This window comes from Bos indicus x Bos taurus, chromosome 19, assembly GCF_003369695.1.
Source record: "Bos indicus x Bos taurus breed Angus x Brahman F1 hybrid chromosome 19, Bos_hybrid_MaternalHap_v2.0, whole genome shotgun sequence".
Taxonomy (NCBI): Eukaryota; Metazoa; Chordata; class Mammalia; order Artiodactyla; family Bovidae; genus Bos; species Bos indicus x Bos taurus.
In genome coordinates, this window is record NC_040094.1 from 63,003,540 (window position 1) to 63,029,639 (window position 26,100).

The following is a 26,100-nucleotide window of genomic DNA, read 5'->3' on the forward strand; positions in this document are numbered from 1 at the left end:
CCTTCATCCTCCTTTCTTCTCATCCTTCTGCCCTGACCGTTGGTGGCAGAGGCAGGTACACGGCAACGCCACCACCCTGCCTGGCCCTGTGGACGGCTGCGGAGAACAGCGCCGTCCACACCGGCGGCCGCTCCCGCCTTTAGGGGGAAGGGCAGACACACGGCTCCACGGTCAGGGGCTGTGGCCTGTGGGGCTCCGGCCAGGAGCCCTCCATGAGCAACACCCCTCACCCCATGTGTCCCTGCCACCTGGGGGCAGACAGCTGTCGTCCTCTGGCTCCTGTGCGACCGGCGGGCGGCCGGGGCTCCATGCGGGCTCAGCAAGCGGCTCGTGACGCGGAAGCTCTGGCGTCTGTGTTCACAGCTGGGGACACAGGCGCTGGGGGTGGGCTGCCCGTCCCGGACACTCTCGGGGCTGGTGAAGCCGGGTGAGAGCTGACGGGCCCGAGCCCCCTCGGGGCCTTGTTGACATGTCCCGATGTCCGCTGCGCGGCCTCTGGAGGCTTTGCTGGAGTTTATTCTCTTCTCCCAGCAGCGTGGTGAGAGAGGTCACACCAGTTCCGTTTTGCGGAGAGACTGAGCCGTCTGTCTGCTCAGGCCGGGCCAGCCGGCGGGCGTGTGGGTCCTCACGGTTCTGTAGCCGCTGCCTCTCCGGGTACCGCCTCCCCATCCCCAGCCGCACCCTGCGGTCCTGCGCCCGGCGCCCCCTTCATGGCAGGGTCTGTGCTCAAGCCCCGAGCTCTACGCTCAGCAGGCCCGCGCTTGCCTTGATGTTCTGCTGATCTAGAACCTTATCCAGGTCCCTGGTCCCCTGAAAGCTGTGCGGTCAGTCCCGCCCTCATCGGGACAAGGACTCCTTCCGATGCTCACAGCCTCGGACTCGTCTCCTTGGACCGCTGACCGCACCCCTCTCTTTTCCGGTCAGCTTTGCCAGAACTGCTTCCGCTCTCGGATTTCCGGTTTCCGGCGTTTGACTCTTCCTCTGCTCTCGCGGCCCGTGTTCCCGGCGTCCCTGGGGTCCTCCCCACCTTACGTTTCACTCCACGGCTTGCCCGGCCCTCACCTGTTTCTGCACAGAAACCTGCCTGATCGCCTGACCCCAGGGTCGCTGCTCTTCCCTCCCCGGGTTTGCCCAGCCTCTGCCCCCGTCACCCCAGGGCACAACCTTGAGCCCTCCTGCCCTGGACCATCGCCTGCAGCCTGCGTCTGGATCTCAGGGCTGGCACGCGGGCCACAGGGCTGTGTGTAAACAGGCTCTGGACGTGTCCCTATTTGGGCAACTCTGGAAAAATCCCAAGCCAGAATCCTGGGAATGCAGAGAATGCTAAGATTCCTTGAGTGGGGTGCTCCTCCTGTAACAGCGTCTTCTTCCCTGGGCTGCGGGATAAAGAGGTGACTTCACCCCAGGAGGACTAGCTGTGGAGACAGTGGGGTTTGTGCGTGCCTTCCAGGGTGCAAGACGTGTTTTAGTCTTACCATGAGACGGCTTTCTCAGAATTGCTTAGAAATATGTGTGTGTGTACTTTTTAAGGGATTTCCTGGTGGCTCAGATGGTAAAGAGTCTGCCTGCAATGCCGGGGACCCAGGTTCAATCCCTGGATTGGAACAATCCCCTGGAGAAGGAAATGGCAACCCACTCCAGTACTTTTGAATAACTGAACTTTGATTAAATATTTCTTATGACCTTTTCTGCTTCCCTGGTGGCTCAGAGGTAAAGAACCCACTTGCCAATGCAGGAGACTTGCAGGAGATGCGGATTTGATCCCTGGGTTGGGAAGATCCCCTGAAGGAGGGAATGACAACCCACTCCAGTATTCTTGCCTGGAGAATCCCACGGACAGAGGAGCCTGGTGGGCTACAGTCCACAGAGTTGTAAAGAGTTGGACACGACTGAGCGACTGAGCACACACACACGTGGCCTTTTCTGTATTGATAGTAATAATCATATTGATAGGTTTGTGAGGCTTTGAAGCCCAGTTAAGTTTATTTTATTTTATTTTATTTTTCCCAGTTAAGTTTAAATTTCACGTAAGCAGCAGATGACTGTGTCCCCAGTATTGCCTGGGCATCCTGATCTGCCTCCTGACTGGGGCTAAAGCGGTACCTGCGTGTTCTTGGCAGAAGCATCTGAGCCCTCGTCAGCAGCCAGTGCTTAGGGTCCCGCCCCACGCCAGTCACTCCAGCTTATGTCCCTCTTTACGGATGAGAAGGCAGAGGCTTTCAGCTGCCGGGTAACTTATCCAGAGTCAGGGAGCCGAGAGGTGACAGACCGGGATTTTGACCTCTCTGACCCAGAAGGTCGATACTCTTTTAGTGACCCCCATCCCGTCAAATTCTCTCTCTGTCTTTTCAGAGAAGTCCAGAACCCTCTCCCTACTGCCAAGATACACACTCTCCAGACAGGAGAGAGACTCCCTGTATGTTAACCTAGAGGAGGCAGGTCCCATGGACAGAGGGTTGTTTTTTTTAAAATGATATATATATATATCATTATTAAATGATATATATATATCATTATTAAATGATATATATATATCATTATTAAATGATATATATATATATCATTATTAAATGATATATATAGATATAAATCATTATTAAATATATATATATATTTAATAGTTGGGCTTCCCAGGTAGTGCTAATGGTAAAGAACCTGCCTGCTAATGCAGGAGACATAGGAGACGTGGTTTCTACCCTTGGGTCGGGAAGATCCCCTGGAGAAGGAAATGACCACCCATTCCAGTATTCTTGCTCAGAGCTTCCCACGGACAGAGGAGCCTGGTGGGCTACAGTCCATGGTGTCACAAAGAGTCAGACACGACTGAAGTGACTTAGCATGTAAGCAGTGGCTTTACAGTGATGCATTTGTGCTGTACAACGAAGTGACCACGGTACCTGTATCCCCTCCCTCTTGGACCTCCCTCCACCCCACACTGGACATCAGTATTTAAAGTTAGAAATAAACACTGAAGTCCATGTGGGTGATCCAGGGTGGAGGTGGACAAGCTCTTAGACCCCAAGGAACCCACTGCAGTCCGATTCCCAGGAGATCGCTGGTAGTTTGGGGGAACCAGAAAGCCCACAGCAAGCCCAGCGTCCTGAAAGGATAGTGAAGTCAAGAAGGGAATTAAAATATAAAAAAGTTTAACACCCTGAAGACCGAGATAGTGGCCCCAGAAACAGCAGTATTAGGCCGGAGACCATGCCGAGTAGACTAGAGGTGGGAGTGCTGGTGGCCGGGGCTGTGCGAGGACGGCCCCCGGGGGCCCAGAGGCGGTGGACAGGCTGGGCTGCGTGTCCACACAGGGTGCAGGGCCGGGGACAGCGGCTCATCCTGGGGCCTGGGCACCGAGGGAGGGTGTCTGAGACCCTGCCCACCGGGCACCCCGAGCACAGTTGCAGTCGTTACCACCGTCAGCGTGTCCACGCTCCAGCCTTGCTGAGGTATTGGCGTTATTACATGTGCAGGTTTCAGGGGTATAGTGGGTGGTTAGATGCGAACAGATATGGCAAAGTGAGTTCCACCAATGAGTTCACACCTCCACCCTTGACTTTGTGGTGTAACAGTTAAGATCTGTGCTCTGAACAGCTTCTAAGCATGTAATACAGCATCGTTAACTATGGTCACCGGGCTGTGTCAGGTCCCAGGTCCTACTTCTCTTCCAGCTGGGAGTGTTTTATCGTCGTTAGTGTTAATTAAAGAGTCAGTCAGGTGTGTGCTTCCTCTTGGACTGGGGCTCTTGCGTTCTTTCGTGCTTCTTGGTTTGTTTTTGTTTTTAATTTTTATTGGAGTGTAGTTGATTTACAGTGTTAGCCTCAGGTTTACAGCAAAGTGAATCAGTTAAATATACACATGTCTCCTCTTTTCTGGATTCTTTTACCACTGCAGACTGCTGAGCAGAGGTCCCTGTCCCGTGCAGCAGGCCCTCATTCTTTATCTGCTTTATACGAAGTAGTGTCTCATGGCCAAACAGGGGCATTCCATTCAGCACTAGCCTCAGCCTCGGGGCAAGCGAGGAACAGGTGCAGAGAACACACCATTTTCCAATTCTCCTGGATCACTGCTCGGAATTTTTGTTTTTGAACAGCCTTTTTTGAGCCTTTCTTGCTATGATTCTTGTTTTTTCTGGCCCGCACTGTGCTTCCTGTGGGATCTTAGCTCTCTGACCGGGGATGGAGCCCGAACCCCCTGCAATGGAAGCACAGTCTTAGCCACTAGACCACCAGGGAAGCCCCACTTCTCCGCTTGCCAAGGTCACATCTGGGTTTGGATCCTGGTTCAGCCAGTTACCAACCAGGAGATGTCAGAGCCTTGGTTTCCTCGGCCGGAAATTAGAATAATAAAACCTCCCTCCCTTAAATTTTCTAAGGGCTCAGAGAGGTGTAAATAGCTTTGTATATAGCTAGGTGATTATTTTCACACAAAAGTCCAGCTTCTCTTTTGAGCAGAAGGCATAAACCAGTAGATACTCTTCTTAATCCACTTCCGCATGACTTGAACTGAAGCCTCTGATTATATTAGATTTGAATGCAAATCCACCCTGGCCCTGGGGTCCTTTCCCACCTGAAATGTGTGTCTTCTCACACAGCCCTGTGTTAGGAGAACATAGGAACAGATAATTAGCGTAACTGCCAAAATGTTTGGGTCATTTGGAGAGTGTTCTCAGTTTTTTAAGAGAAAAATATTCTCTTAACCTTAAAATGCATCTCCTTTTTTTTCAGCCTCCAGGCACACAGTGGTCATCATTTGTCTGGTATTTAGCGAGCATCTGCTCTGTGCCACAGGTTATGCTCCGGAAGATTAACGTGGTCTTCCTGCTCCTAGTAGCGCCTGATGGGTGCTGCATAGATTAAACAGAGGTGCACAAACAGTGTCTAATTATGGTTGTGATGAGTGCGACGAAGGCGGAAGCATGTGTGGGGATGAGGGTCAAATCAGAGAGCTGTGCCTGAGCATTCCCTTCCTTGGTTAAAAGTATGTACTTTTCATCTTTGACTGTGTCTGGTCTCAGTTTGGCACGTGGCCCCCGGAGCGCACGGACTCTCTAGCTGTGGCGCGGGTACTCGGTTGCCTTGTGGGGTGTGGGATCTCAGTTCCCCGAGCAGGGCTTGAAGCCACGTCCCCTGCACTGGAAGCTGGATTCCTAACCCCTGAACCACCAGGGAAGTCGCACGTTGCCTTTCTGAGATCACTTGTCTTAGCTTCCCGCCGCCCCCCCCCCGCCCCCGCCCCCGCCTGAGAAAAGCAATCACATAAAAACAATTCCTGATGCAAAGTTAAAAAAATGCCGCAAAGTAGAAAGGAGACTCACATATGACGTTCCAGATCAGACCCTCCTTCCTTCCTTGTCACTGGGCTCTGGCCCAGGACTTAGCTCACTAGCTGGCCAAAGGAGATCGTGTCGTCCTTGGGCTTTCCCAGGGACGCAAACCCGGTGGGACTCAGCAGCACGGGTGTTAGCCGCCAGGAATGGTGCTCAGCTTGACGCGTAAGAGGCACACCAGGCGGTCCTTGACACAAGCAAACCTCGGAAAACTGGTTTGGGAAGCACCAGCTGTACCCAGCCTCCCAGAGTTGGATGGGGCAGACAAATGGTACCAGGGGCGCGTGTCAGGTGGTAGGAAGGTTCAGGAGGAGGCAGGTCTGAGTGGTTTCCGGGAGCTTCCAGGATCCTAGACACGGGGCTCCTCTCCGAGTCGCCCTTCCTCTGCTGTGAAAGTCCAGACCGAGGAGGGAGCCCGAGGTGAGAGCGTCCGTGTTAGGGCTCCGCTCTGGGGCTCAGCTTGCAGTGGAGGCTGCTCTCGAGTCTTTGAAGCGTGTGCTTTATTTTTGCTGGCGTGGCTTTTCCCTGAAACATCGGGTACTGGTCAAGTGGCTAGTTCCCCCAGTGGATGTTATGTGGGCGCTGTGGTGGATTGGGAGCAGTCCTGAAGTAGTGGCAAAGCAGCCCCTTCTGTCACCAAACCTCCCAGCTGATATAATTCTCCAGTAGTTGTACAGAATAGGGTGGAACAAGTAATGGGGAAATTCTGTCTTTTAAGTAAAAAAAAAAAAAATGGGCAGTGTTCTCTTGGGGAAGGGTTTTTATGTTTCAAATGGATATTTGGACTCTAATGATTTCATGACTTCTGTTTAATGGTTTTGCTTCTTTGTTTTTACAGAAACAGACCGTGGTTTCTGTCAGGAAAGAGGTAATTAGCCTCCCAGTTTCAGGGAAGTTTGATTTTTAATCCTCTAACAAATTATATGTGCTTTGGCTTCCTGCTCTGCACTCAGCGATGAAATGAAAACCAGGTGTAGGGTTCAGACAGTTGTCTACAAAGTAACGGACGGCACAGACGCCAAAGCGTCTCTTGTAAGATGTGCCTGGGGTGAGCTGCTATGCGGGACATGAAGCACCCACCAAAGGCGGGATCTGCGGGGTGTGGGGTGGGTCCCGCACCCTGGATCCCGCTCACAGTCAGAGGAGCTCAGCGTCTGTCCGGGGTGACGGGCTAACTGCCCGGGCAGATCTTCTATCCAGGGCCCAGGACAGAGGCCTGGGTCATGATGGCCGTGAGGTTAGATCTGCTTCTGTGCGTCAGAGGCGTCTGGGGAAATGCTGAGCCTTTGTCTCGGTTTAGAACTTTCATTTTTCCCAGGTGGTGTCTTTTCTGAGATGAACACACGATGAGTTAAGGCTGCTCATTTGGAGTTGGGGTCCTCTGTGTGCTACAGACCTGAGCCCTGGGGTCCTGGGGGGCCGGCTTGAGGGGGCGGGATGGGGTGCTTTGATGGGGAAGCAGCTTCTGGTTCAGTCGCGTGTAGGCATTGGTGTTGACGACAGCCCGGGCGGGGCGGTCTAACCACTGTGTCTTTTGCAGATCATGTATTACCGACAGGCCTTGATGAGGTCCACGGTGAAGTCGTCCGTGTCTCTTGGAGGGTAGGTCTCTAACCTGTTGCTCTTGCTGAGGTTGGCACAGCAGGTCATCAGGCAGGAGAACTTCTGCCTCAAGGAGGACTTGACAAGTCGTGGTTGGCTTGAGATTCCCAAGGACTTAAAGGGACAAAAGCAGTCTCACGGGGATTAAGTTGGGTTGGTCTCTGGGTCGGGTGAGGAATAATCAGAGAGGGGTGAGGCGCTGGACAGTCTGTGGATGGGAAAGTGGGAAGCGTTCACGGCCTAGATGGTATGGTTCAGCGGTACTCATAAACATCCGTTGTTAACCTTTAATTAAAATCCAGTTGGGAGAAACTGGAAATTAATGTTTGATTTCTCAAACATTCAGGCTGTCTTGATCCAGTCTCCCAGAGGGCATTACTACTCTGACCTGTTCCAGAAAGTCAGTTTTGAAACCAAATGGACAGTCCATTATAGGAGGCTCAAAGGCTGTTGGATACTTTTAGACTCACTGTCTCGGAGCCTCATTACCATAATTTCCACACCATTAGTGTCTGGACCTGTGGGCACCTGTTTTCCCCCTTTCTTCCCGCTGTTCCACGGTGAAGGTCTGGTGGGAATAAGAAGGTCTTGTGAGAAGTGGAGCCCGGGGCCTTGAGTTCCACCCGGGACTGAGGACGGGGGGCTCTGCCGTGTCCCTGGGGCACGGGTCCTGCTCCGCAGTCCCTCGTGGCGGTGGGCAGCCTTCGTGGTGGGCACCTCGTGTGTATATTATGGATGCAATATGCCCACCCTTACGGTGAGGACCTGGCAGATTTTTTCCCCAAACTAGCGGACACCAGGACACATGTTGGTTCAGGAGGTCTAACCCAGCTAGAAGGGATTAGCGCTTGCATGTGTTTGTCTCGGGGAGACCACAGTGTTGAATAATGGGTCTGAATTCCCAAACGCCAGCATCTTTGACAGAGGGTGGGCCCCAGGGTGGAGACAGAGCCTCACTGAGTCTCCACGGACCTCATGCCTCCAAGATGGTGCCGAGACCCCTGTTTGAATGCGTGCAGAATCAGCTTTGCACTGTGAAGACTCACGATCAAGGCTGAAGAGGCCGTGTTCTATGAACCAAGCACAGAGAAGTCACAGAGGAGCCGGATTGGGAGACGCCGTTCCATTTCACGACGAGAATAGGACAGATCTTGTTAAGCACCTGCCAATCCTGAGAGTTGTTAGTGTTTTTCTGAGAAGACAGTGATGAGTATGTAACCACACGGACAGAGTTGAAGGAGGTCAGGCCGGTCAACCGACCTGAGTGTTGACTTATTTGGTCTCTGGGGTGTTGAACTTCCAGGAAATCACTTTTTTTTATTTTTATTTTTGCTTTTGAGGATCGTTAAGTATAGCGAGCAGTTTTCATCCAATGACGCCATCATGTCAGGCTGCCTCCCCAGCAATCCGTGGATAACGGACGACACCCAGTTCTGGGATTTAAATGCCAAACTGTACGTATTCGAGATGTCTGTGTTCTTTAGAAAGAACTTTTCACATTACAATTTTCACGTCATAGAATTCACCACTTAAAGTGTATGTTTCAGTGATTTTGACTATGCTCCTAGGCTCATGCAACTGCCACAGGTCAATTTTTAAAATATCACCCCAGTAAGAAACCCCCTACCCTTTAGATTCCACCTGCAATGCAGGAGACCCAGGTTTGATCTCTGGGTTGGGAAGATCCCCTGAGAAGGAAATGGCAATCCACTCCAGTCTTCTTGCCTAGAGGATCCCATGGTCAGAGGAGCCTGGCGGGCTACCGTCCATGGGGCCACAGAGAGTCAGACAAGACTGAGCGACTAATGCACACACCCTTTAGCTATCACCCCAAGTCCCCATCCGCTAAACCCCTCCAGCCCTCCTCAGCCACTAAACTGCCTGTCTCTCCAGGTTTGCCTCTTCTGGGTGTTCATATAAATGGAATCGTACAATATGAGGTCTTTTGTGATTAGCTTTTTACCCTTAGCATGATGCCTTCAAAGTTTATCCATGTTGAAGCAGATATTAGTACTCAATTTCAAATTATGGATGAAGAATATAATTCTATGGATGGACCACATCTTGCTCACCCGCTCATCAGCTGGCAGACCTTCAGGTCGTCTCTGCCTCCTAGCGCGTGTGAGTCTGCTGCTGTGAACATTCATGCGCTCGTCTTCCTGTGGACGTATATTTTTCATTTCTTGGGGTGTGTGCCTAGGAATGGAGCTGCTGGGTCAAAGGGTAACTCTGTTTTAACAATACAGAGATTGTTTTTGAAAAGAAAACAGTCATCTCTATGGCTTTCCATTCTCGATTTCTAATTAGAGTAAAAATAAGTTCTGGGAAGGCAGAGCCCTTAACCTGCCTTGAGGAATTACACCACTCATTCCTTCGCTGTTTGTGAAATTTGAGGGGTTGTTGCTGCATAATTCTGCTGTTTGGAAGAGGAGGCAAAGGCTGAACTACAGACGAGAAACCCAAGCTGACACAGAAAGAAAGAAGGGGAGGGGGAGGAGGGGCAGGGCCAGGGCGTGGGTGCAAACCACGGGCAGGTCGGCGACACGGCCGCCGCCTCCTGAGGCCTGTGGAGCACCCCGGGCTGACCCAACCTGGTGAGCAGGCCTGGGGGGGCGCCCTTTCCCCTCCTCCATGTAGCCCTGTGGTCAGCTGATGGGTCAAGGAGGGCGCCCGTGGGAGGCGGGGGTCAGCTGCAGGGCCCAGGACTCTGGAGCCATCTGGTTATGAGGATGGTTTCCTTCAGCCTGTGTGTCTCTCACAGTGTATCGAATAAGAGTTGTTGTTGGGGTTCAGTCGCTCAGTCGTGTCCGACTCTGAGACCCCGTGGACGCAGCACGCCAGGCTTCCCTGCCCTCCATCTCCCAGAGCTTGTTCAAACTCATATCCATCGAGTCAGTGATGCCATCCAACCATCTCATCCTCTGTTGTCCCCTTCTCCTCCTGCCTTCAATCTTTCCCAGCTTCAGGGTCTTATCCAAGGGGAAAGTTCTTCGCATCAGGTGGCCAAAGTATTGGAGCTTCAGCATCAGTCCTCCCAGTGAACATTCAGGGTTGATTCCTTTAGGATGGCCTGGTTTGGATAAGAGAGGCCCCCCTGAATTTGGGCCTGGCGTGGCGGCTGGCCCTCGCCTCCGCAGGCCTTGGAGGGGCTGTGCGTGTCCCTCTGTCCTGGAGGGTTAGCGGGGCGTCCCCCCCACAGCCCCGCCCGGGCCGCCAGCTCCCGACCCCAGTCCCAGGGGATGTGTCTGAGGCTGCATTTTCCGAGCAGGGGGTTACTTGGCTTGTCTGTGCCAAGGGATGGGGGAGGAAACGCGTGGAGGTTAGTGGGGCTGAAGCCCCTCGCCCCACACAGGTCGCCACCTGGCACAGCCCAGGTGTCTGGGGCACTTACACACGGTGGTCCTTGCAGAGTGGACATCCCAACCAAGATGCGGGTGGAGCGCTGGGCCTTCAACTTCAGCGAGCTGATCCGGGACCCCAAGGGTCGGCAGAGCTTCCAGCACTTTCTCAGGAAGGAGTTCAGTGGTGGGTCTTTGATTTTTTTTCTTAATAGAAGCATTTGCTTTTGGAGACACTCCTGGACATCTAGCCTGGGGCCGGAGGATGCTGGCAGGTGTGTTCAGGGCTCTGCTCCGGCCAACTCTTGGTGGGAGCTTTCCAGACTTGCCCCTTCTTGGGCTCCCTGGTAGGGGGGTCGCTTTGCTCACGGAAGCTGTGTGAGCTGTGACTCTCCTCCCCAGCACCCCGTCCCCTTTGGCTGCTGGCACCTGCTCACCCTGAGCCCCAGGGTCACCCAGCCACCAGCTCCCAAGTCTGCTGCCGCCATGCGCCTGGCTTTCTTCAGCACAGGGCGCCCTGGCTGCCGATTAAGCTCGCCTGGACCCCATCCCCAGTGCGTCCTTTCCAATTGGTTTGGGGTGGACTCTCTCAAGTTTTGATAACTCCCCGAGTGACTGTAACGTGTGGCCCTGATCAAGGACCACATCTCAGCTCCCAGTCTGCTTCCTTAGAAGGTGCAGCTTCAGTGGAGTGGGGGGGCTGGGGGGTCTAACGCCTGATGACCTGAGGTGGAGCTGACACAGTAACGATAGACACAAAGGGAAAGTGTTGGTCACTCAGTCGTGTCCGACTCTTCACGACCCCGTGGACTGTAGCCCACCAGGCTCCTCTGTCCATGGAATTCTCCAGGCGAGAATACTGGAGTGGGTTGCCATTTCTTTCTCCTGGGGATCTACCTGGCCCAGAGGTGGAACCTACGTCTCCTGCATTGCAGGTGGATCCTTTACCATCTGAGCCGCCGGGGACATATGGACATAAAGTGCACCCTTGAATCGTCCTGAAACCGTCCCTCCCCCTCCTGCCCCCAGTCCATGAAAAAGCTGTCTTCCGTGAAGTGGGTCCCTGGTAGTGAAAGGCTGGGGGCCACTGGTAGGCCCGCGCTTCATGTCCCGGCCTTGGGGGCCCTGCAACCTCACAGATACGGCGTGCAGGGAGGCACCCGGGAAAAGCGGAGGCCAGACTGGGGCCACATCCCGCCAGTGGAGCATTCCGTGGGCTTCACCGCCTGCCCTGAAATCCTGGCTTTCCCGCCAAGTCCCCAGCCCCGGGGCACCCCTGCCCCTCCCTTGCTCCCCGAGACCCGCTGGCCTGTGAGTTGCATCTGAAACTACCCACCGGGACGTGCCATGAGCCTGTTTGCCTGCCTGATGTGGCAACTTACGTTCTAATAGGGATTCTGGAAAAGCCTTTTCTCTGACTAAGCCTGATTGCCAGGATGTAATAAACCCAGAGATGGGGAGGGGGCTGCTTCAGGCCAGAAGCACCGGGTGAGGAAGTGGGCTGGGCGCCATCTCGTGGCCCCCTGACGAACCACAGCCTGAGTTTATCCCATCAGTGAGAATTCGTCTCTATGATTCCCTGGCTGTTATTTTGAAAAAGAGCGCTATTGATGATCTCTGGATGACATTGCCACGGCTTCTGATACAGGCAGAACAAGTAATCAGTCCATTTCATGAAAATTTTAAAAATCGAGACATGCTGCTCATGTTGTAAATTTGGACCATATAATCCACCTGCCCTTTCACAGTGTGCAGGTCAGCGCTCTGTATTAGACTCACAGACGTGCACAACAGCACCACCGTGTTAACTCTAGAACGTTGTCAGCGCCCCCCAAAAGGAACCCCAACCCATGGGAGCCGTTCCCTATTCCTCTGTCTGCCTCTCCCCCCACAGCCCCCTGCCCAGTCCTGGGCAACCACTGATGTTCTTTCCATTTTCATGGATTTGCCTGTTTGGGACATTTTCTATACATGGAATCATACGGTATGTGGCTCGCTGTCTTCTTTCACTCAGGAGAGTATTTTGCAAGTCGTTCTGTGTTGGAGCCTGTAATCATGCTTCATCCTTTTTAATGGCCGAATAGTATTCCATTCGGGCTTCCTTGGTGGCTCAGCAGCAAAAATCTGCCTGCCAATACAGGAGACGTGGGTTTGATCCCTGGGTCAGAAGATCCCCTGAAGAAGGAAATGGCCATGAACTCCATCTAGTATTCTTGCCTGGAAAATCCCATGGACAGAGGAGGCTGGTGGGCTACCGTCCGTGGGGTTGCAAAGGAGTTGGACACGACTGAGCGACTGAACGACAGCAGTGTTCCGTTCTGTGCAGGCACCCAGCCTCAGGTGGTAGACGTTCGGGTCGTTTCCGCTTTTTGGCTGTTACGAGTAGTACTGCTGTGAACATCCACGTACACACTTCCGTGTGCTCATTTATTTACACTGGTAAAATATCCATAAGGCTGCCATTGTAACCATTCTCAGTGTCGAGTTCAGTGACACTGTCACACCATCCGTCTCCAGAACCTTATAATCTTTCCAAACTGAAAATGTCCCCTTTAAACACGAACTCCCATCCCCTGGAAGCCGTTCTGCTTCCTCTGGGCCTGAGTGCTCGGGGGCCTCGAATACATGGAATCGTACGGTATTTGTTCCTTTGTGTCTGGCTGGTTTCACTTGGCACCACTTCCTTCAGGGTTCACGCCGCTGTGACCTGTGCCAGGATCCCCTCCCTCTCTGGGCTGAGTGGCGCTCATTGCACGCGCGCATCACATGTGTTTGCTCTTGTGCTGGCGAACATTTGGGTGGTTTCCACCTTTTGACTTTTGTGAACAATTGTGCATTTAATTTTACTCCTAAGCAATGAACTGTCTTTTGCTGTGGGCAAGGTGGTGTCCAGGGCCCTTCATGTAAAGCCAGTGGCTGTCACTCAAGAGCATCCTGGCCTGTCTGCTCCTGCGGGTGGTCTTGGTCCTAAGGACTCCCTGGATTTTATGCCAAAGAGGAAGGGTATAACTCTATAGAATTCTATAGAATTCTAATCCTATAGAATTAGGGGACAGAGTCAACTTGCTTAGGCTCCTACAGCCTTCTCTGGTCTGAAATGCCCGGGAGGCTTCCAGGGAACAAGGAAACGGAGCAGAGGGAAGGGGTGGTACACTTCCCTACGTGGTGGTGTTCCGTGACCCACCCCCCGCACACACGCACACCCGTGCCCACACGCACACACGCAGGCTCCTGCTTCCCGCTGCTGTGCCTCCTGTATTCTCTCAGGCGACACTGCCACCTGGGGCGATGCACCCGGTGTCACACTCCCGGGCTCGGGGGCACCGGGTGGAGGGCGTCGAGCTGGAAGGACACAGGAGGGCGACGCCCGGCTTTCCTTCTGGGCCCAGAGGGGCAGGGTCTCTGGCTCAGGCGGCCCTGCGTTTGGTCCCCCGCGGCCAGGCCTTCCCGGAGGGTCAGTCCTTCAGGGTCGCGGCTTCAGCAGAGCATCTGTGAGGGGCTCTGGCGGCAACACGCGCTGCAAGGCTCTCAGAAGCGGGTCTCTGTGCACCAAGGGGGCACCGTCGGCATGCTCCCTGGCCTCGTGCCCTCTCCCGGGCCCTGGCCGGAGCACCCAGGAGCCCGCGGTCCCACCTCCACCCCCGCGCCCGCGGCCCAGGGCAGGAGCTATGCCCACTGACTGCTTCTCTTCTTTCCCTCCCTCCGCCTCCCATCCGGGTTCCCGTCTGGGTGTCCACGGTGTCTACCGTCTGCCCCTCGCAGGGGAGAACCTGGGCTTCTGGGAAGCCTGTGAGGACCTGAAGTACGGCGATCAGTCCAAAGTCAAGGAGAAGGCGGAGGAGATTTACAAGTAAGCACGAGCCGTGCGGGTGCAGAGGCCCCCCACCTGGCTGGTCCCTGCCCTGCACTCGAGGTCAGACTGGACGGAGGCCCCGCACGCCCCGTGTCGTTCCGTCAGTGCACCTCGTGTGTGGACGCCTCACCCCTGCTCTGGGGAGCTGGGGGTCACCCCACCCACTGTTTGCTCTCTAAGAGGTTGGGAATTCCTAAGTTAAGCATATTTCACATTCCCAGTGCTGGCAGGGAAGTCTTCTTGCTTCTAGGAAATGCTGCTTGACAACCTATTCAGATGCTTGAGTATTCTGGAAAAGGACCCCTTTCACCCCAGGGTCGGTGAGGGGTGAGTTATGTCTGCCAGCCCCTCTCTCCCGAGCAGCTGGGAAGATTCCATTCACTGACTTGGTTTGGCTACTTTCATTTTAAATTTAGTTTTGGCTGCACTACACAGCCTGTAGGATCTTAGTTCCCTGACCAGGGATGGAATTCACACCCCCTGCCGTCTTGCGGTCGCACAGAGTCGGACACAACTGAAGCAACTTAGCGGCAGCAGCAGCAGCAGAAGTAGGGAGTCTTCACCACTGGACCGCCACTGGGGAACTCCCTGTCTGGCTACTTTGGCTAACATTCTTCTCCCGGTCTCAGGCTGTTCCTGGCCCCCGGGGCGAGACGGTGGATAAACATAGACGGCAAGACCATGGACATCACGGTCAAGGGGCTGAAGCACCCCCACCGTTATGTGCTGGACGCGGCGCAGACCCACATCTACATGCTCATGAAGAAGGTAGGCAGGGTTGGCCGAGAGCGCCAGGAAGTCCTCCAGTCTCTGGGTCCCCGGATGCGGGGGAAGGGGGCGTGTGTGGTCATGGCCTTGCTGCTGTTGGGTGTAGATCTGTCAGCTGTGTCTCCCACCTGCAGCAGGGCTGGCCCCTCCCTGTGCTCCCGAGCCCTCTGGCCAGGGAGGAGCAGCTGCTGAGGCTCAAGCCCTCTCAGGTCTTCTCACTCTGCAGTTGAAGGGCTGTTCTGACATAGTGATGGCACCAACTTCCATTCCCACCGCGCGTGTGGGAGGGTTCCCTTCTCTCCACATCCTCTCCAGCGGTTTTTGCTTGCAGACTTCTTCATGGTGGCCGTTCTGACTGGTGTGAAGTGGCACCGCATTGGGGTTTTGCTTTGCATTGCTCTGATAATTAGTGATGTTGAGCATCTTTTCCTGTGACTGTTTGGCCATCTGTCCGTTATGTCTTCTGCCCACAGTTCTCATGACTTTTGCTGTCACTGCTTAGTCTTTAGAATGGTACCATTTCAAGAAATTAAAATCAGTTCCCCATTGGTTGTTGAGAAATTCCCCCAGTTGTTGCTCTGGGCTTTCTCCTGTATTTGTTGGGACTGAAGTTTGCAGTTGGTTTGGGTGAGGCAGCATTCAGGAAGTGACTTCTCTGAACCTGCCCAGGGTCCCAGGAAATAGCCACACAAAGGAATCCGGGCTTCCCTGGTGGCTCAGACGGTAAAGAACCTGCCTGCAGTGCAGGAAACCCAGGTTTGATCCCTGGGTCAAGAAGATCCCCTGGAGAAGGAAATGGCAACCCACTCTAGTATTCTTGCTTGGAGAATCCCATGGACAGAGGAGCCTGGTGGGTTACAGTCCACGGGGTCACAAAGAGTCAGATACGACTGAGTGAGTCAGCACAGCACTGTAAGTGATCAGGTGAAATGGATGCCGCCGGCCTGGGGACCACACTTGAGAACCGTGGCTTTCGATGCAGATCTGAATGCCTTGAGCACAAGGAAACAAATCCTTTCAACTCCCGTCTCGCTGCTGGGAGGAAGCTGGGAAAAAGGCAAGTGTATTCTTTTGACTGGACCCTTTCCTTCTTATAATTCTCATTTTTCTCTCATTCCTGCCAGGACTCTTACGCTCGCTACTTAAAATCCCCAATCTATAAGGAGATGCTGGCCAAAGCGATTGAACCCCAGGGAACTACGAGGAAAAGGCAAGTAGAATGGGCTGAAATCGCTCACGGCCTGCTGTTTTGTTTACAGGGAAAGGAGGATCTTTTTCAGCCAAATGGCTATTATCAAGATATTTTCTGGATGAAAATATTGAGACTGGGAGGCATTCTTAGGGTCTGATCGCCTTATTGGCTTCATCACGCTCTGAAAGCATGCTGGCGAGACGCACATGGTCATTACTGCCAGTCAGTTTTGTTTTCCTAATGCTGGTTTGAAAGAGTTTTGATTATCAAATGGAATAATGACCTTTATTACAGATGGAAGCATTGCATTGGCCTTTTAACTGGCACACTTCTCCACTCCAAACTGGTGTTTAGGAATTAATTTAGCTACGTCCTGGTAACATCCTTTGTGATGGCTCAAGACTGTGGCGACAGGGGCAGATTGCTCCCAAAGAAAAATGCTGGACTTTCAGGGGAACGAACAGGGGAACTATTCTTGCTGACCACAGGGGACTGCTTTTCATCAAGTCCCTCTGTTCCTTTATCCATGCTCACCTTCCTCACTGGAGATGCGAATGTCCCTCTGGCAGCCCTTGGGCAAAGGATAAAACGTCCTGAGGAGCAGTTTGAACTCTCTGGGGGCGAAAAAGAAAACGCTAGAGGGATTTAAGATTCAGAAGAGTAACCAAACAACAGCTTGAACAAAGATTTGGGACTTTGGCAGAGTTTCCCCAGCCCCAGGGCCTGTCCTTCCCGCACCCCCCCCACCCCCACCCCCGCCTCCCATAGATGCTTCCCATTTGTCAGCTCAGCCCCACGCCAGGCGCTTTTCCAGCGTCTCCAGTCAATCCAAAGGAGGGGGTGGTTGGACCAGAGCCTTCATCAGAGGAGCTTTAAAAGACCCCAAGTTGATTTCATTTTTGAGGATAACGGCCTTGCTATGAAAAGGAGAGAAAGGAGGTCTTGGTGGTGGGTAAGGACGGGAGTTCAGTGTCCCTGGGAATCGGAAAGCTTCTTTAAGCCACAAGAAACGGCCACAATAGCTCCAGACGTCCTGCCAGAAAGCAGTGGGGGAGGGAGGGGAGCGTCTTGTGCCTCTGTCCAGATGTTTTTAGGTTGGCACAGACCTGAGAAATCAGCTGGGGTCTCTTGTGGGGTGCCTGGGCTCTTGTCTGGGGTGGCGCTGGACCGCGGGTGCAGCGCTCGGCTTCAGGGTCGAGGACCGCGGTCTGGTGGTGCTGTCGGCGCTCTGGGTAGTAAGCGCACCCTGGGGACCCGGGAAGCCCGGCCGGTAGCTGTGCGGGGATGGCAGGGGCTGTGAGTGTGTCCCATGACTGTCAGGCGTGAGACAGTGCACGAAACGGAAGTTTTCCAGAGCAAGTTAAGTGGAGCTCCAAGCAGGCAGGGCTGGGGGTGGAGACCGAGCCTCAGGCACGGCTCACAGGTGGGGGCGTGGTTCCTCCCCCGGCGGATACGGAAGTTCCAGGGATTACATGCTCCCGAAATTTGGAGAGCTCCTAGGCCTGAAGTCGCCCTTTGGGGCTGAAATGCTTCCCCAAGCCTGCTCACGGTCGCCTCCATCACATACCCGGAGCTGTGTCCTGGCCCCGAGGTGATGGTGGACAGTGCGGTCTTGGCGCTGCGTGGGTGGAGTTGGTGGAAGAGGCAGACGGGTCGGCGCATGCGCACATTGCCGCCAGCGCATCCCTGGTCCTCCAGCCCCTTCCCCTTCCTCTGCCGGTCCGGCCTCGCTCTGCGATGGCCTAGCACTTTTCTTCCTTACCAGAACCTTGACTTTTGAAAACAAATGCTCCAGTTCTCCCTGGGGGGCGAGAGCCCTTGGGCTTCCAGTACCCAGGCCCCCTTGTCCCTTTCTTTCCCGAAGAACCTCTAGGAAGCTAAGGGGACACGTTGGTTTCCAGACACTGTGGCGGGTGGTCTGTGCTTGGCGCTGCCCAAGCCCTCTGGCGGCCTCTAAGAGCTGATGGCAGCTGGGGCTCACTCAGGCCCCATCCTCCCGCGGCTGGGGGGCCTCCGAGGGTCCCCCTTAAGGTTCTCCGGGAGGATGAGGGGCCGCCAGAGGCCGGCCTCGCCCCGCCAGGTGTCCAGTGCTGCGCTCCGCCGACCACCCCCTTCTCTCTTCCAGCTCGAGCCTCCCGTTCATGCGGCGGCACCTGCGCTCCAGCCCCAGCCCCGTCATCCTCCGGCAGCTGGAAGAGGAAGCCAAGGCGCGGGAGGCGGCCACCACGGTGGACATCACCCAGGTCATGAGCAAGCTGGACCGCAGGAGCCAACTCAGAAAAGAGCCGCCTCCCAAATAAATCCACACTTGCTTCCTCCCGGGGTGGGGGAGGCAGGGCTGGAGGAGTCCTTTCTGCGTTCGTGGGGCGGTGGGCCGCTCGGGTTCACGCTGATTCCTCAGACCCCCGACCTGGGCTTCCCCCTACCCCTCCAGCTCGCCAGCGGCCTCAGGTGGGCAAAGGCGGGGGCTTGGGCACCTGACTCCATAGCTGTGACATCTGCCTGCTTCCCTCCGGAGCACTTGGGGTGAGAGCCAGAGAGAAAAGCCGCCTCCTGAGCCGCCACTGGCTTTAGGACGTTCGGAAGGGCCCTCCCCACCCCTCCGCGTAGTTCTTTCAGGCAGGTTTGCTGTTTGTTTCCAGTGGCTTCAGGAAGCTCCTCCTCTAGTCTCTCCAAGTTAGACTTTGTCTCTAAAGCAGTTGGAGACCCGCCCCCCGCCCTCCCCGCAAGGGGCTGCTTCAAGGTTCCTCGTCAAACCAGCCCAGAGCAGCTCTGCTGACACAGTTCTGTTGAGCCTGTTCTCAGTCCTGAGTTTTGAAGGCTGGCCGGGACTCTCCTTCGTTTTTGCCTCCTCTCCCCCTGTTACACGATGCCAGGGGAAATTAGTAGCTTGTAGGAATGAAGGACTCAGGCTGGAGGCCTCAGGATGGGTCCAGGTAACACGGAGCATCTTTCTGGACAAAGGATGAAGGTGCTGATGTCTTCATTAGTAGAAGGAGGGATGGTTGGAGGTCTGTGACATTTTCAAAGTGAGTCAGAGTCAAAGATAGTTCTCTTCGGGTTATTTTCTAGATGTTGGTGCTTCCCTTCTTTGTAGCTTTAGATTAGGTGAGCCTGTGGCGGGGCGGTACTCTCTGTTGTTCCCAGTCAGAGACCAGTTTACACTCTGAAAGAGCAACTAGACGCGCTTTGTTCCTCTCTCCTTTGAAGAATGCTGGAGTCTCCTATGGGAGGGGCACCTCAAGGAGAAATTCCAGGTGATGAACCTTTTGTAAACTGACCTGAGTGGGGGACAATACCTCACCATGTGGAGTCTAATGCTTTAGATCTAATTAGTTCTGCATCAATGCATTATGTGAATGGATGGATGGATGAATTGATGAGTGGGTGGATGGATGGATGGAGGGATAAGTCGATGGATGAGTGGGCAGAGCCTTGGGTTTGGAGAAGGCCTCCTAGGCTTTGGTCCTCATTCTCCTGCTAGCCAGGTAGTCTTCAGCAAGTCTCTTCACCTCTATGCTTTGTGATTTGTGAACTGAGGCACTGGGGCCAGATCCATGCTTCTTAGACCAGACTCAGTGAATTCCAGGAGGATACCCAGCCTGGGGCATCAGTTTTACTTGAAGATTTGGAATGGGAGGAAAGATAGATAATTTTTAAAATTTCACATTAAAATAATCATGAATATATTATGAATTAGACTGCAAGATGTACATGAATTTTTAAGATGAAATTTGAGACATCAAAGCCATCTCATGCCTGGCTGTGGCAGATTCAGGCTCTGCCCTCAGACTCCTGGGACAGCGTGGCTCCCCGGCTCTCCTGCTGTTTGTCCTACTTTAACGGGAAAGTTTGCGGAGCATGATCTGGAGGTATTTGCCACCCTTCGTAGTTACCGTGTGTGAGCTGAGTTTGTGCACCCAGCAGAGTGGGGGTGGCTGGTGGGCGTGTTGAGGTGCACCTTGAACCTTCAGGTCATGGAGTGTGTCTTGTTCATCTGTGACTCAACTGTTCACCTGCCCATTCCTCACTTGTGAGACATGTCTGCTTCACACGACTCTCGTCCTCCAGCAGAGTACTGGGTGCTCCAGGTCAGACACGTAGTAGGTCTGGCACAGATGCTGCTGGAAACCTCATGTCAGATACACAAGGACCCCACAATCCAAGCAGAGGCGTAGGCCTGTCAACAAAGTAGGTTATCGTTCTTTATTGGACACGTGAGCCCCATCTGAAGGAAGGCGGATGACAAATGTCTTCTGGATGGCAGCAGTTACACTCCACACGTCTTTGATTCTATTATTATTAGAGTAGAGTTAGGTTACATATTATGTTGGCTTCGTGTGTACGGCATAGTGATTCAGTGTTTTTATGGGTTGTACTCTTGTCTCGTGCCCCCGTGCTGTGCATTATGCCCTGGCACCCGGCTTATTTTATACCCAGTAGTTTGTGCCTCTTAATCCACACCCACCGATGGATTTTAAACGCCTGCTTTGTGTGCGGGCCTGTGGTGGGGGCTCTGGCCCAGCTGCAAACGTGGACAGATGTCTTCTGCCCTCACGGGGCTGACGAGGGTGCGAGCGCATCCAGGCTGGGCAGTGCGCAACACCGACGTGCTGGGAGAACCTGGGGATGGAGAACTGTCTGGCCTGGGGACTCAAGGGGTCCACCGGGAAATTCTCATGTTCCGAAGGAAGAAACCACAGGTCCCTCCCCAGTTTTGAGGTTTTGGAAGCGTGTCTGCTTCTGGACTCCAGCCACGGGCCCCGCCCCTGCCGGCTTAGTCTCTGCTCTCCATCCCTGTTAGCCCCACAGGGCCTCTTTGACTCTCAATGATATAAAAACAGTATTTATCTGGACAATATTGTTGCTACATTTAAATTAGTATCATACTCCTTATTATGCCCTGTACTTAGGTACCTTCTCGATTCTGTTATTATCATATTTTAAACAGTCTGAGTTTCTCTACCCATATGGGGTGTATCTGATGCTAGAAGATAAGTTGTGCTACAGAGTGCCAGGGATGTCTCTGTAGAATTCCAGTGTGAAGCTTGGCTTTTAGAGAAGAGACTGCTTTTGTTGTGAGCGTTGAGTGGAAACACACGGGCTAGAGAGTCGAGTAGAGTGCTTTGGGAAATGCCCGGCGTGAGTGCTCAGCAGATGCTGGCTGCTGTGAGCGGCGTCACATCCACTGTTATTATTATTGTCCTCACTGTCATTCTCACCACCTCCACCAGAGTCATCACCACCAGCATCCCCTCCACCAGCGTCACCATCGTCGTCCTCCCTGTCACCGCCATCCCTAGCAGCTTCACACTCTTGAAGCGCATGCTCCCTTGCATGTCCGTGTTGCCCAGTACAGTGACCTACCATTCTTTATTATTTAGGGCATTTAAAGCCCTGTTGACCCACACCGTCTTGCCTCTGTCCTCGCTGAGAATCCGGCCCTCCAGGGACCACTAGGATATATCCGAGGGGAGGAGAGCAGGGCGTCACAGTCCTGTGGCCTGTCCGCAGTTCCTTGGTGAGGGCTGACCAGCAGCAGGCAGTGACTGATCAGGCTGTGGTGGGAAGGCTGACGCTGGGGTGGGCAGAGGAGATGACGGACAGAAGAAACAGGGAGTTGGCTCGTGTGGATTTTCCACCGTGGGGTCGAGTGTGCTCACTTGCTTTGGGGGACAGCGGAGATGGGGAGAGTGAGAGGGGGCGGGAAGGGGGGACTGGTGCAGAGCATGCAGCCCCGGAAGGTGGCCCCCTCCTCCCGCCTGCTCCCAGGAAGTGGCCGCAGGGTCTCCTCCAAATTCCCAGCTGGCTTCTGGACGGGACGTGAATGGCATCCCTGTACCATCTGCTTTGCCTTTCATGAAAGCCTGAGCTCGTGCTCTCATGTCAGCGGCCTGCTCCACGCCATCGCGTTCTCCTAGGAAAATAAACAGCACAAAGCGAAGCTGAGCTCGCCATCACTGTGTCTCTGTCGCATCATTTCTCTGCCATGTGCCTTGCACGCGCTGCTTTGCCATTTCACGCCCGCGGTGGGTGTGGCCTGGGCTGCCGGGGCTGTGGCGAGCGGGGATCGTGGTGGAAGCGGGCGGAAGAGGCATCTTGCTCGAGTGTCCAGGGCCTGTTGGGCTGTGTCCAGGGCTGCTCACCCAGAAGGAAGGACCTTCTCAGGACAGGTGAGTGAAGCCGGACGGGAGCTGCCTCTTTACCTGTCCTGTCGTTCACCCCGGGGAGGAGCAGGTGCTGGGGGAGGAGGGTGGGCTGCGGGAGAGCCCGGAGTCGGGTGGGGGTGCGTGCCATCAAGTCCCCTGGGTCAGGCTGCCTCATCTCCGTGGGCCTCAGTGTTTTAATCTGTGAAGTGGGGTCATAACAGGAATTGATCACAGGCTTAATGAGTGAGGTTTAAGGTGATGCCCTGAGGTGCGGGTGTCCTCGGTGAACTGGAGGAAGGAGAACCTTGCTGCCCCACCCCCCGTCTCTCTGAACAAAGCCTGGTCTCAGTTTGGCGTATTGGCTCAGCACCCCAAGTCCTGCCCAAACCCTGTAGGCAACAGGCTGGCAATGTGGATCAGTAGGCAAGCAAGGGCTTTGAGGGTTACACGGACCTGGGGTCAGAGTCTCATTTGGTCACGGTAAGAGTTAACAATCGCCGAGTAGCAAGTTCGCACCAACGGCCACCATTTATGAGCTCGCGGTTGGCTGGGTGAGGCTTTGCAGGATTTCCGGGCACACCGTCAAGGTGTCTCGGGCCGTGTGAGTTCTCACTGGGGGCTCAGGAAGAGTCTGCTTCCAGGTTGTTGGAAGGATCCCAGCTCTTGTTGCAGGACCCAGGGCCCCATTTTTTGCTGGCTGCTCTCAGCTTCCAGAAGCCGCCCAAACTCCTTGCCACCTGCTCCCCACTCTCCATCTTCAAAACCAACCATGGAGAACCCCGGCTTGTTGGATTTTTATCACGAGCCTCTGACTTCTGTCTCTGGCTTCTAGACTCAGGATTGAAGGGTTCAGGTGAAGAGCTCAGTGTCACCAGAACGATTCAGAGTCACCTATGCCATATCTCACGGCATGATCATGGGGGTGGCCGCCCAGCACGTTCACAGCTCACACCCATCCTGAGGTCTTAGTGGCCACCTTAAAGTTCTACATTCTGTAGTCACCGGCTTGCAGTGGGAGCCTGGGGATGGTCCCAACCCGCTCCGTCCTCAACATTCTGGTCACTAAAACGGGGCAGTTGTAGATTCACAGGGAACTGGCACAGAGTAGGTCTTCATAACCTACAGGGCCACATACCTGACAGTCACCTCCCAAACCCTCCATCACGGCCATTCCCTGCAGACTGTCAGAAGCACAGGGCTCAGCTTCTCACACGACCTGGCTCTTGCTTACTTGCAAAGCAGTGCCCTCGGTGTTTGTGAGGCTTTGCCCCCCAACTCAGGTTCCCCTCCAGTGAGTCTGGGGTCTGCATTTATAACGGACACCCCGTGTGATGCTGACCTGTAAGCATCCATTGGGCATCACACATGTAAAATGTGGAGCCAGTGAGCCCAATTGCAAAGCCTGCTGACCATCCCTGCGTTCCTGGGCTTGGCTCCTGGAAGCCTTAGCTTTCTCATCTGTAAAATGGGCATAGTAAGTGTTAGTTGCTCTGGAGGTACCTGCAATAATTCACATCAAGTTTGCAGCCCAGAAACTCAAATTTCTGAGCTTCTCAAGCATGTTAATAATAATCACGATGGTGATTAGTAGGCATAGTAACCCGGTGGCCCTGGGTCAGGGCCTTGGCTCTGGTTGGTAGGCCTGTCTGAGCAGTGGATCAGCATCGGTGGCTGCGAGCTGCTGTTTCAGAATCTTGCTTGAGCTTCAGGGAGCAAGTGGGAGAGGGTGGGGCCCCCACCCCCGCCAAGGGCTGAGCCCCGGTGGTCTCCAGGCCTTGCTTTTCTTCTGAGGGCTGCTGGGAGTCTGCCCGCCCGCCCTTCCCTCTTCAGGCTGGGGCCCGCAGCCACCTTCCTTCGGGCCCAGGCGACGCCCCCTCTGGGCCGTGGGGCTGTGATGGTTTCACAGAGGGCTTGTGCTTCCCTGAGGCCAGTCGTCTCTTGGAGGCAGATTTGGTCCACCTCTCCCGGGCACAGCCCAGGACCGGCCCAGCCCCCAGCCCGGACCGCACCGGGCTGCCAAGTGCTGCACGGCTGCGGCGGCAGGCCCTGGGGGACACAAACCTGGCGGGGGAGAGGCGAGACAAGCGAGCTTCCCTGCCCAGGACTTGGATCCTGACGCCCCCATCTACTTGCACGGAGCTCTCGGGCTCCTTCAGCTGACCGGCCCCGGTTCCCCGCTCCTGCCCCGCTGGTCGGGGACCCAGGGCCAAAGCCGCCCAGGGCGGTTGCCTCAAGGAGCCGCCTTATCTGTATTTCCAGTCTCCTCCTCCCCCGGGGGCCCAGGCCCTGCTGCGGTGCCCGTGGGAGGCACAGGAGAGGGTGGCGGTGGATGAGAGTCGGGGCTCAGGACGCGGCGGCAGGTCTCAGGCCTGGAAGGGTCCGCACAAGCCAGGGCTCCTTGCCCCACCTCCAGTGCTCTGTGGAAAGGGTTTTACGTGCCTGCAGACCACAGGTGGCACCAAGGCAGGGCAGAGATAGGATGATGCTCGGTGGGTGGAGCCTGTGCTCCTGGAGAGTGGAGTTGATGGTCGAGGGGAAACCCCAGCCCGCAGCCAGCTCCCAGGCCTGGAGGAGCCTCCAGCTGTGCCCTGGGGAGGCGGCCAGGGCTTGGGGAAGCCTGTTCGAGGCTGTGCCATTCTCTCAGGGGGCTCGGGGCACCCCTCCCCGGTCCCCAGGGGCAACTGGACGGGCCTGGGCTCCAGCCTGGAGGGGGCAGCCCACGGCGGGGCCAGCTGTGCCCTCACTCCCCGTCTCTCTCCTTCTCTGCAGCCCGGCCAGCGGCTGGCTCCCAGCCCCCATCTGGCTGTGTACACCGGAACCTGCGCGCCCCCCTCTCCCTCCAGCCCCTTCTCCCAAAGCTGCCGCTCCCCTGGAAGGCCCTTCCGCTCGCCCAGCCGCTTCATCCGGAGGCCCAGCAGCACCGTCTGTCCCTCACCCATCAGCGTGGCCCTGGAGGGCTCCCCGGGGTCCGAGCAGAGGCGGGAGACCGATGTGTCAGGGGCGGTCGGCGGGGCCTGCATGGATCAGCTCCGGCCCCGGGCCCAGCCCAAGGCGCGTGTGCGCCTGTCCCTCGGGCGGTTCCTGAGACGAGGCTGTTTGGCTTCCCCGGTCTTCGCCCGGCTGTCCCCAAAGTGTCCCGCTGTGTCCCACGGCAAGGTGCAGCCCCTGGGGGATGCCAGCCGGCAGCTATCACGACCGAGGCCCCGGAGAGCAGCCAAGTAAGGATGGAGGGGGCAGTGTGTGTGTGTGTGTGTGCACGCGTGCTCATGGGGAGTGTGTGCACGCACATGGGGATTGTGTGTACACGGGGATTGTGTGTGTGTGCACGAGATTGTGTGTGTGTGCACATGGGGATTCTGTGTGCACACATGGAGAATGTGTGTGTACACGGGGATTGTGTGCATGTGTGCACACGGGGATTGTGTGTATGTGCACATGGGGATTGTGTGTATGTGCACACGGGATTGTGTGTGTATGTGCACACAGGATTGTGTGTATGTGTGCACACGGGGATTGTGTGTGTGTGAACATGGGGAGTGTGTGTGTGAACATGGGGAGTGTGTGCGTGCACATGGGATTGTGTGTGCACACGGGGATTATGTGTGCACACGGGGATTGTGTGTGCACATGGGGATTGTGTGTGTGTGCACATGGGATTGTGTGTGTGTGCACATGGGGAGTGTGTGTGTGCACATGGGATTGTGTGTGTGCGCACGGGGATTATGTGTGCACATGGGGAGTGTGTGTGTGTGCACATGGGATTGTGTGTGTGCACACGGGGATTATGTGTGCACATGGGGAGTGTGTGTGTGTGCACAGATTGTGTGCGTGTGCACATGGGGATTGTGTGTGTGTGTGTGCACATGAGGAGT

At 55.0% G+C, this 26,100-nt stretch overlaps 1 protein-coding gene across 6 annotated transcripts in view; it reads left to right on the forward strand.

Annotated features, from left to right (window-relative positions):
* RGS9 (regulator of G protein signaling 9) overlaps nucleotides 1-26,100 on the forward strand; it is a 60,256-nt gene that overhangs the window by 32,159 nt on the left and 1,997 nt on the right. For 5 of the 6 annotated variants that reach the window (XR_003506947.1, XM_027519211.1, XM_027519209.1 and 2 more), the window contains 9 exons: nucleotides 6,165-6,194; nucleotides 6,867-6,928; nucleotides 8,269-8,382; nucleotides 10,338-10,453; nucleotides 14,029-14,116; nucleotides 14,749-14,887; nucleotides 16,012-16,097; nucleotides 18,205-18,322; nucleotides 24,998-25,446. Coding sequence is in view for 4 of the 6 variants with exons in the window: in XM_027519211.1 (XP_027375012.1) it covers nucleotides 6,165-6,194; nucleotides 6,867-6,928; nucleotides 8,269-8,382; nucleotides 10,338-10,453; nucleotides 14,029-14,116; nucleotides 14,749-14,887; nucleotides 16,012-16,097; nucleotides 18,205-18,322; nucleotides 24,998-25,446 (1,202 nt within the window). In the remaining 2 variants the exon portion in view is untranslated. Of the gene's footprint in view, nucleotides 1-6,164; nucleotides 6,195-6,866; nucleotides 6,929-8,268; nucleotides 8,383-10,337; nucleotides 10,454-14,028; nucleotides 14,117-14,748; nucleotides 14,888-16,011; nucleotides 16,098-18,204; nucleotides 19,337-21,313; nucleotides 22,040-24,997; nucleotides 25,447-26,100 lie in introns of those variants that run through there. The other variant, XR_003506948.1, reaches the window with a different exon arrangement.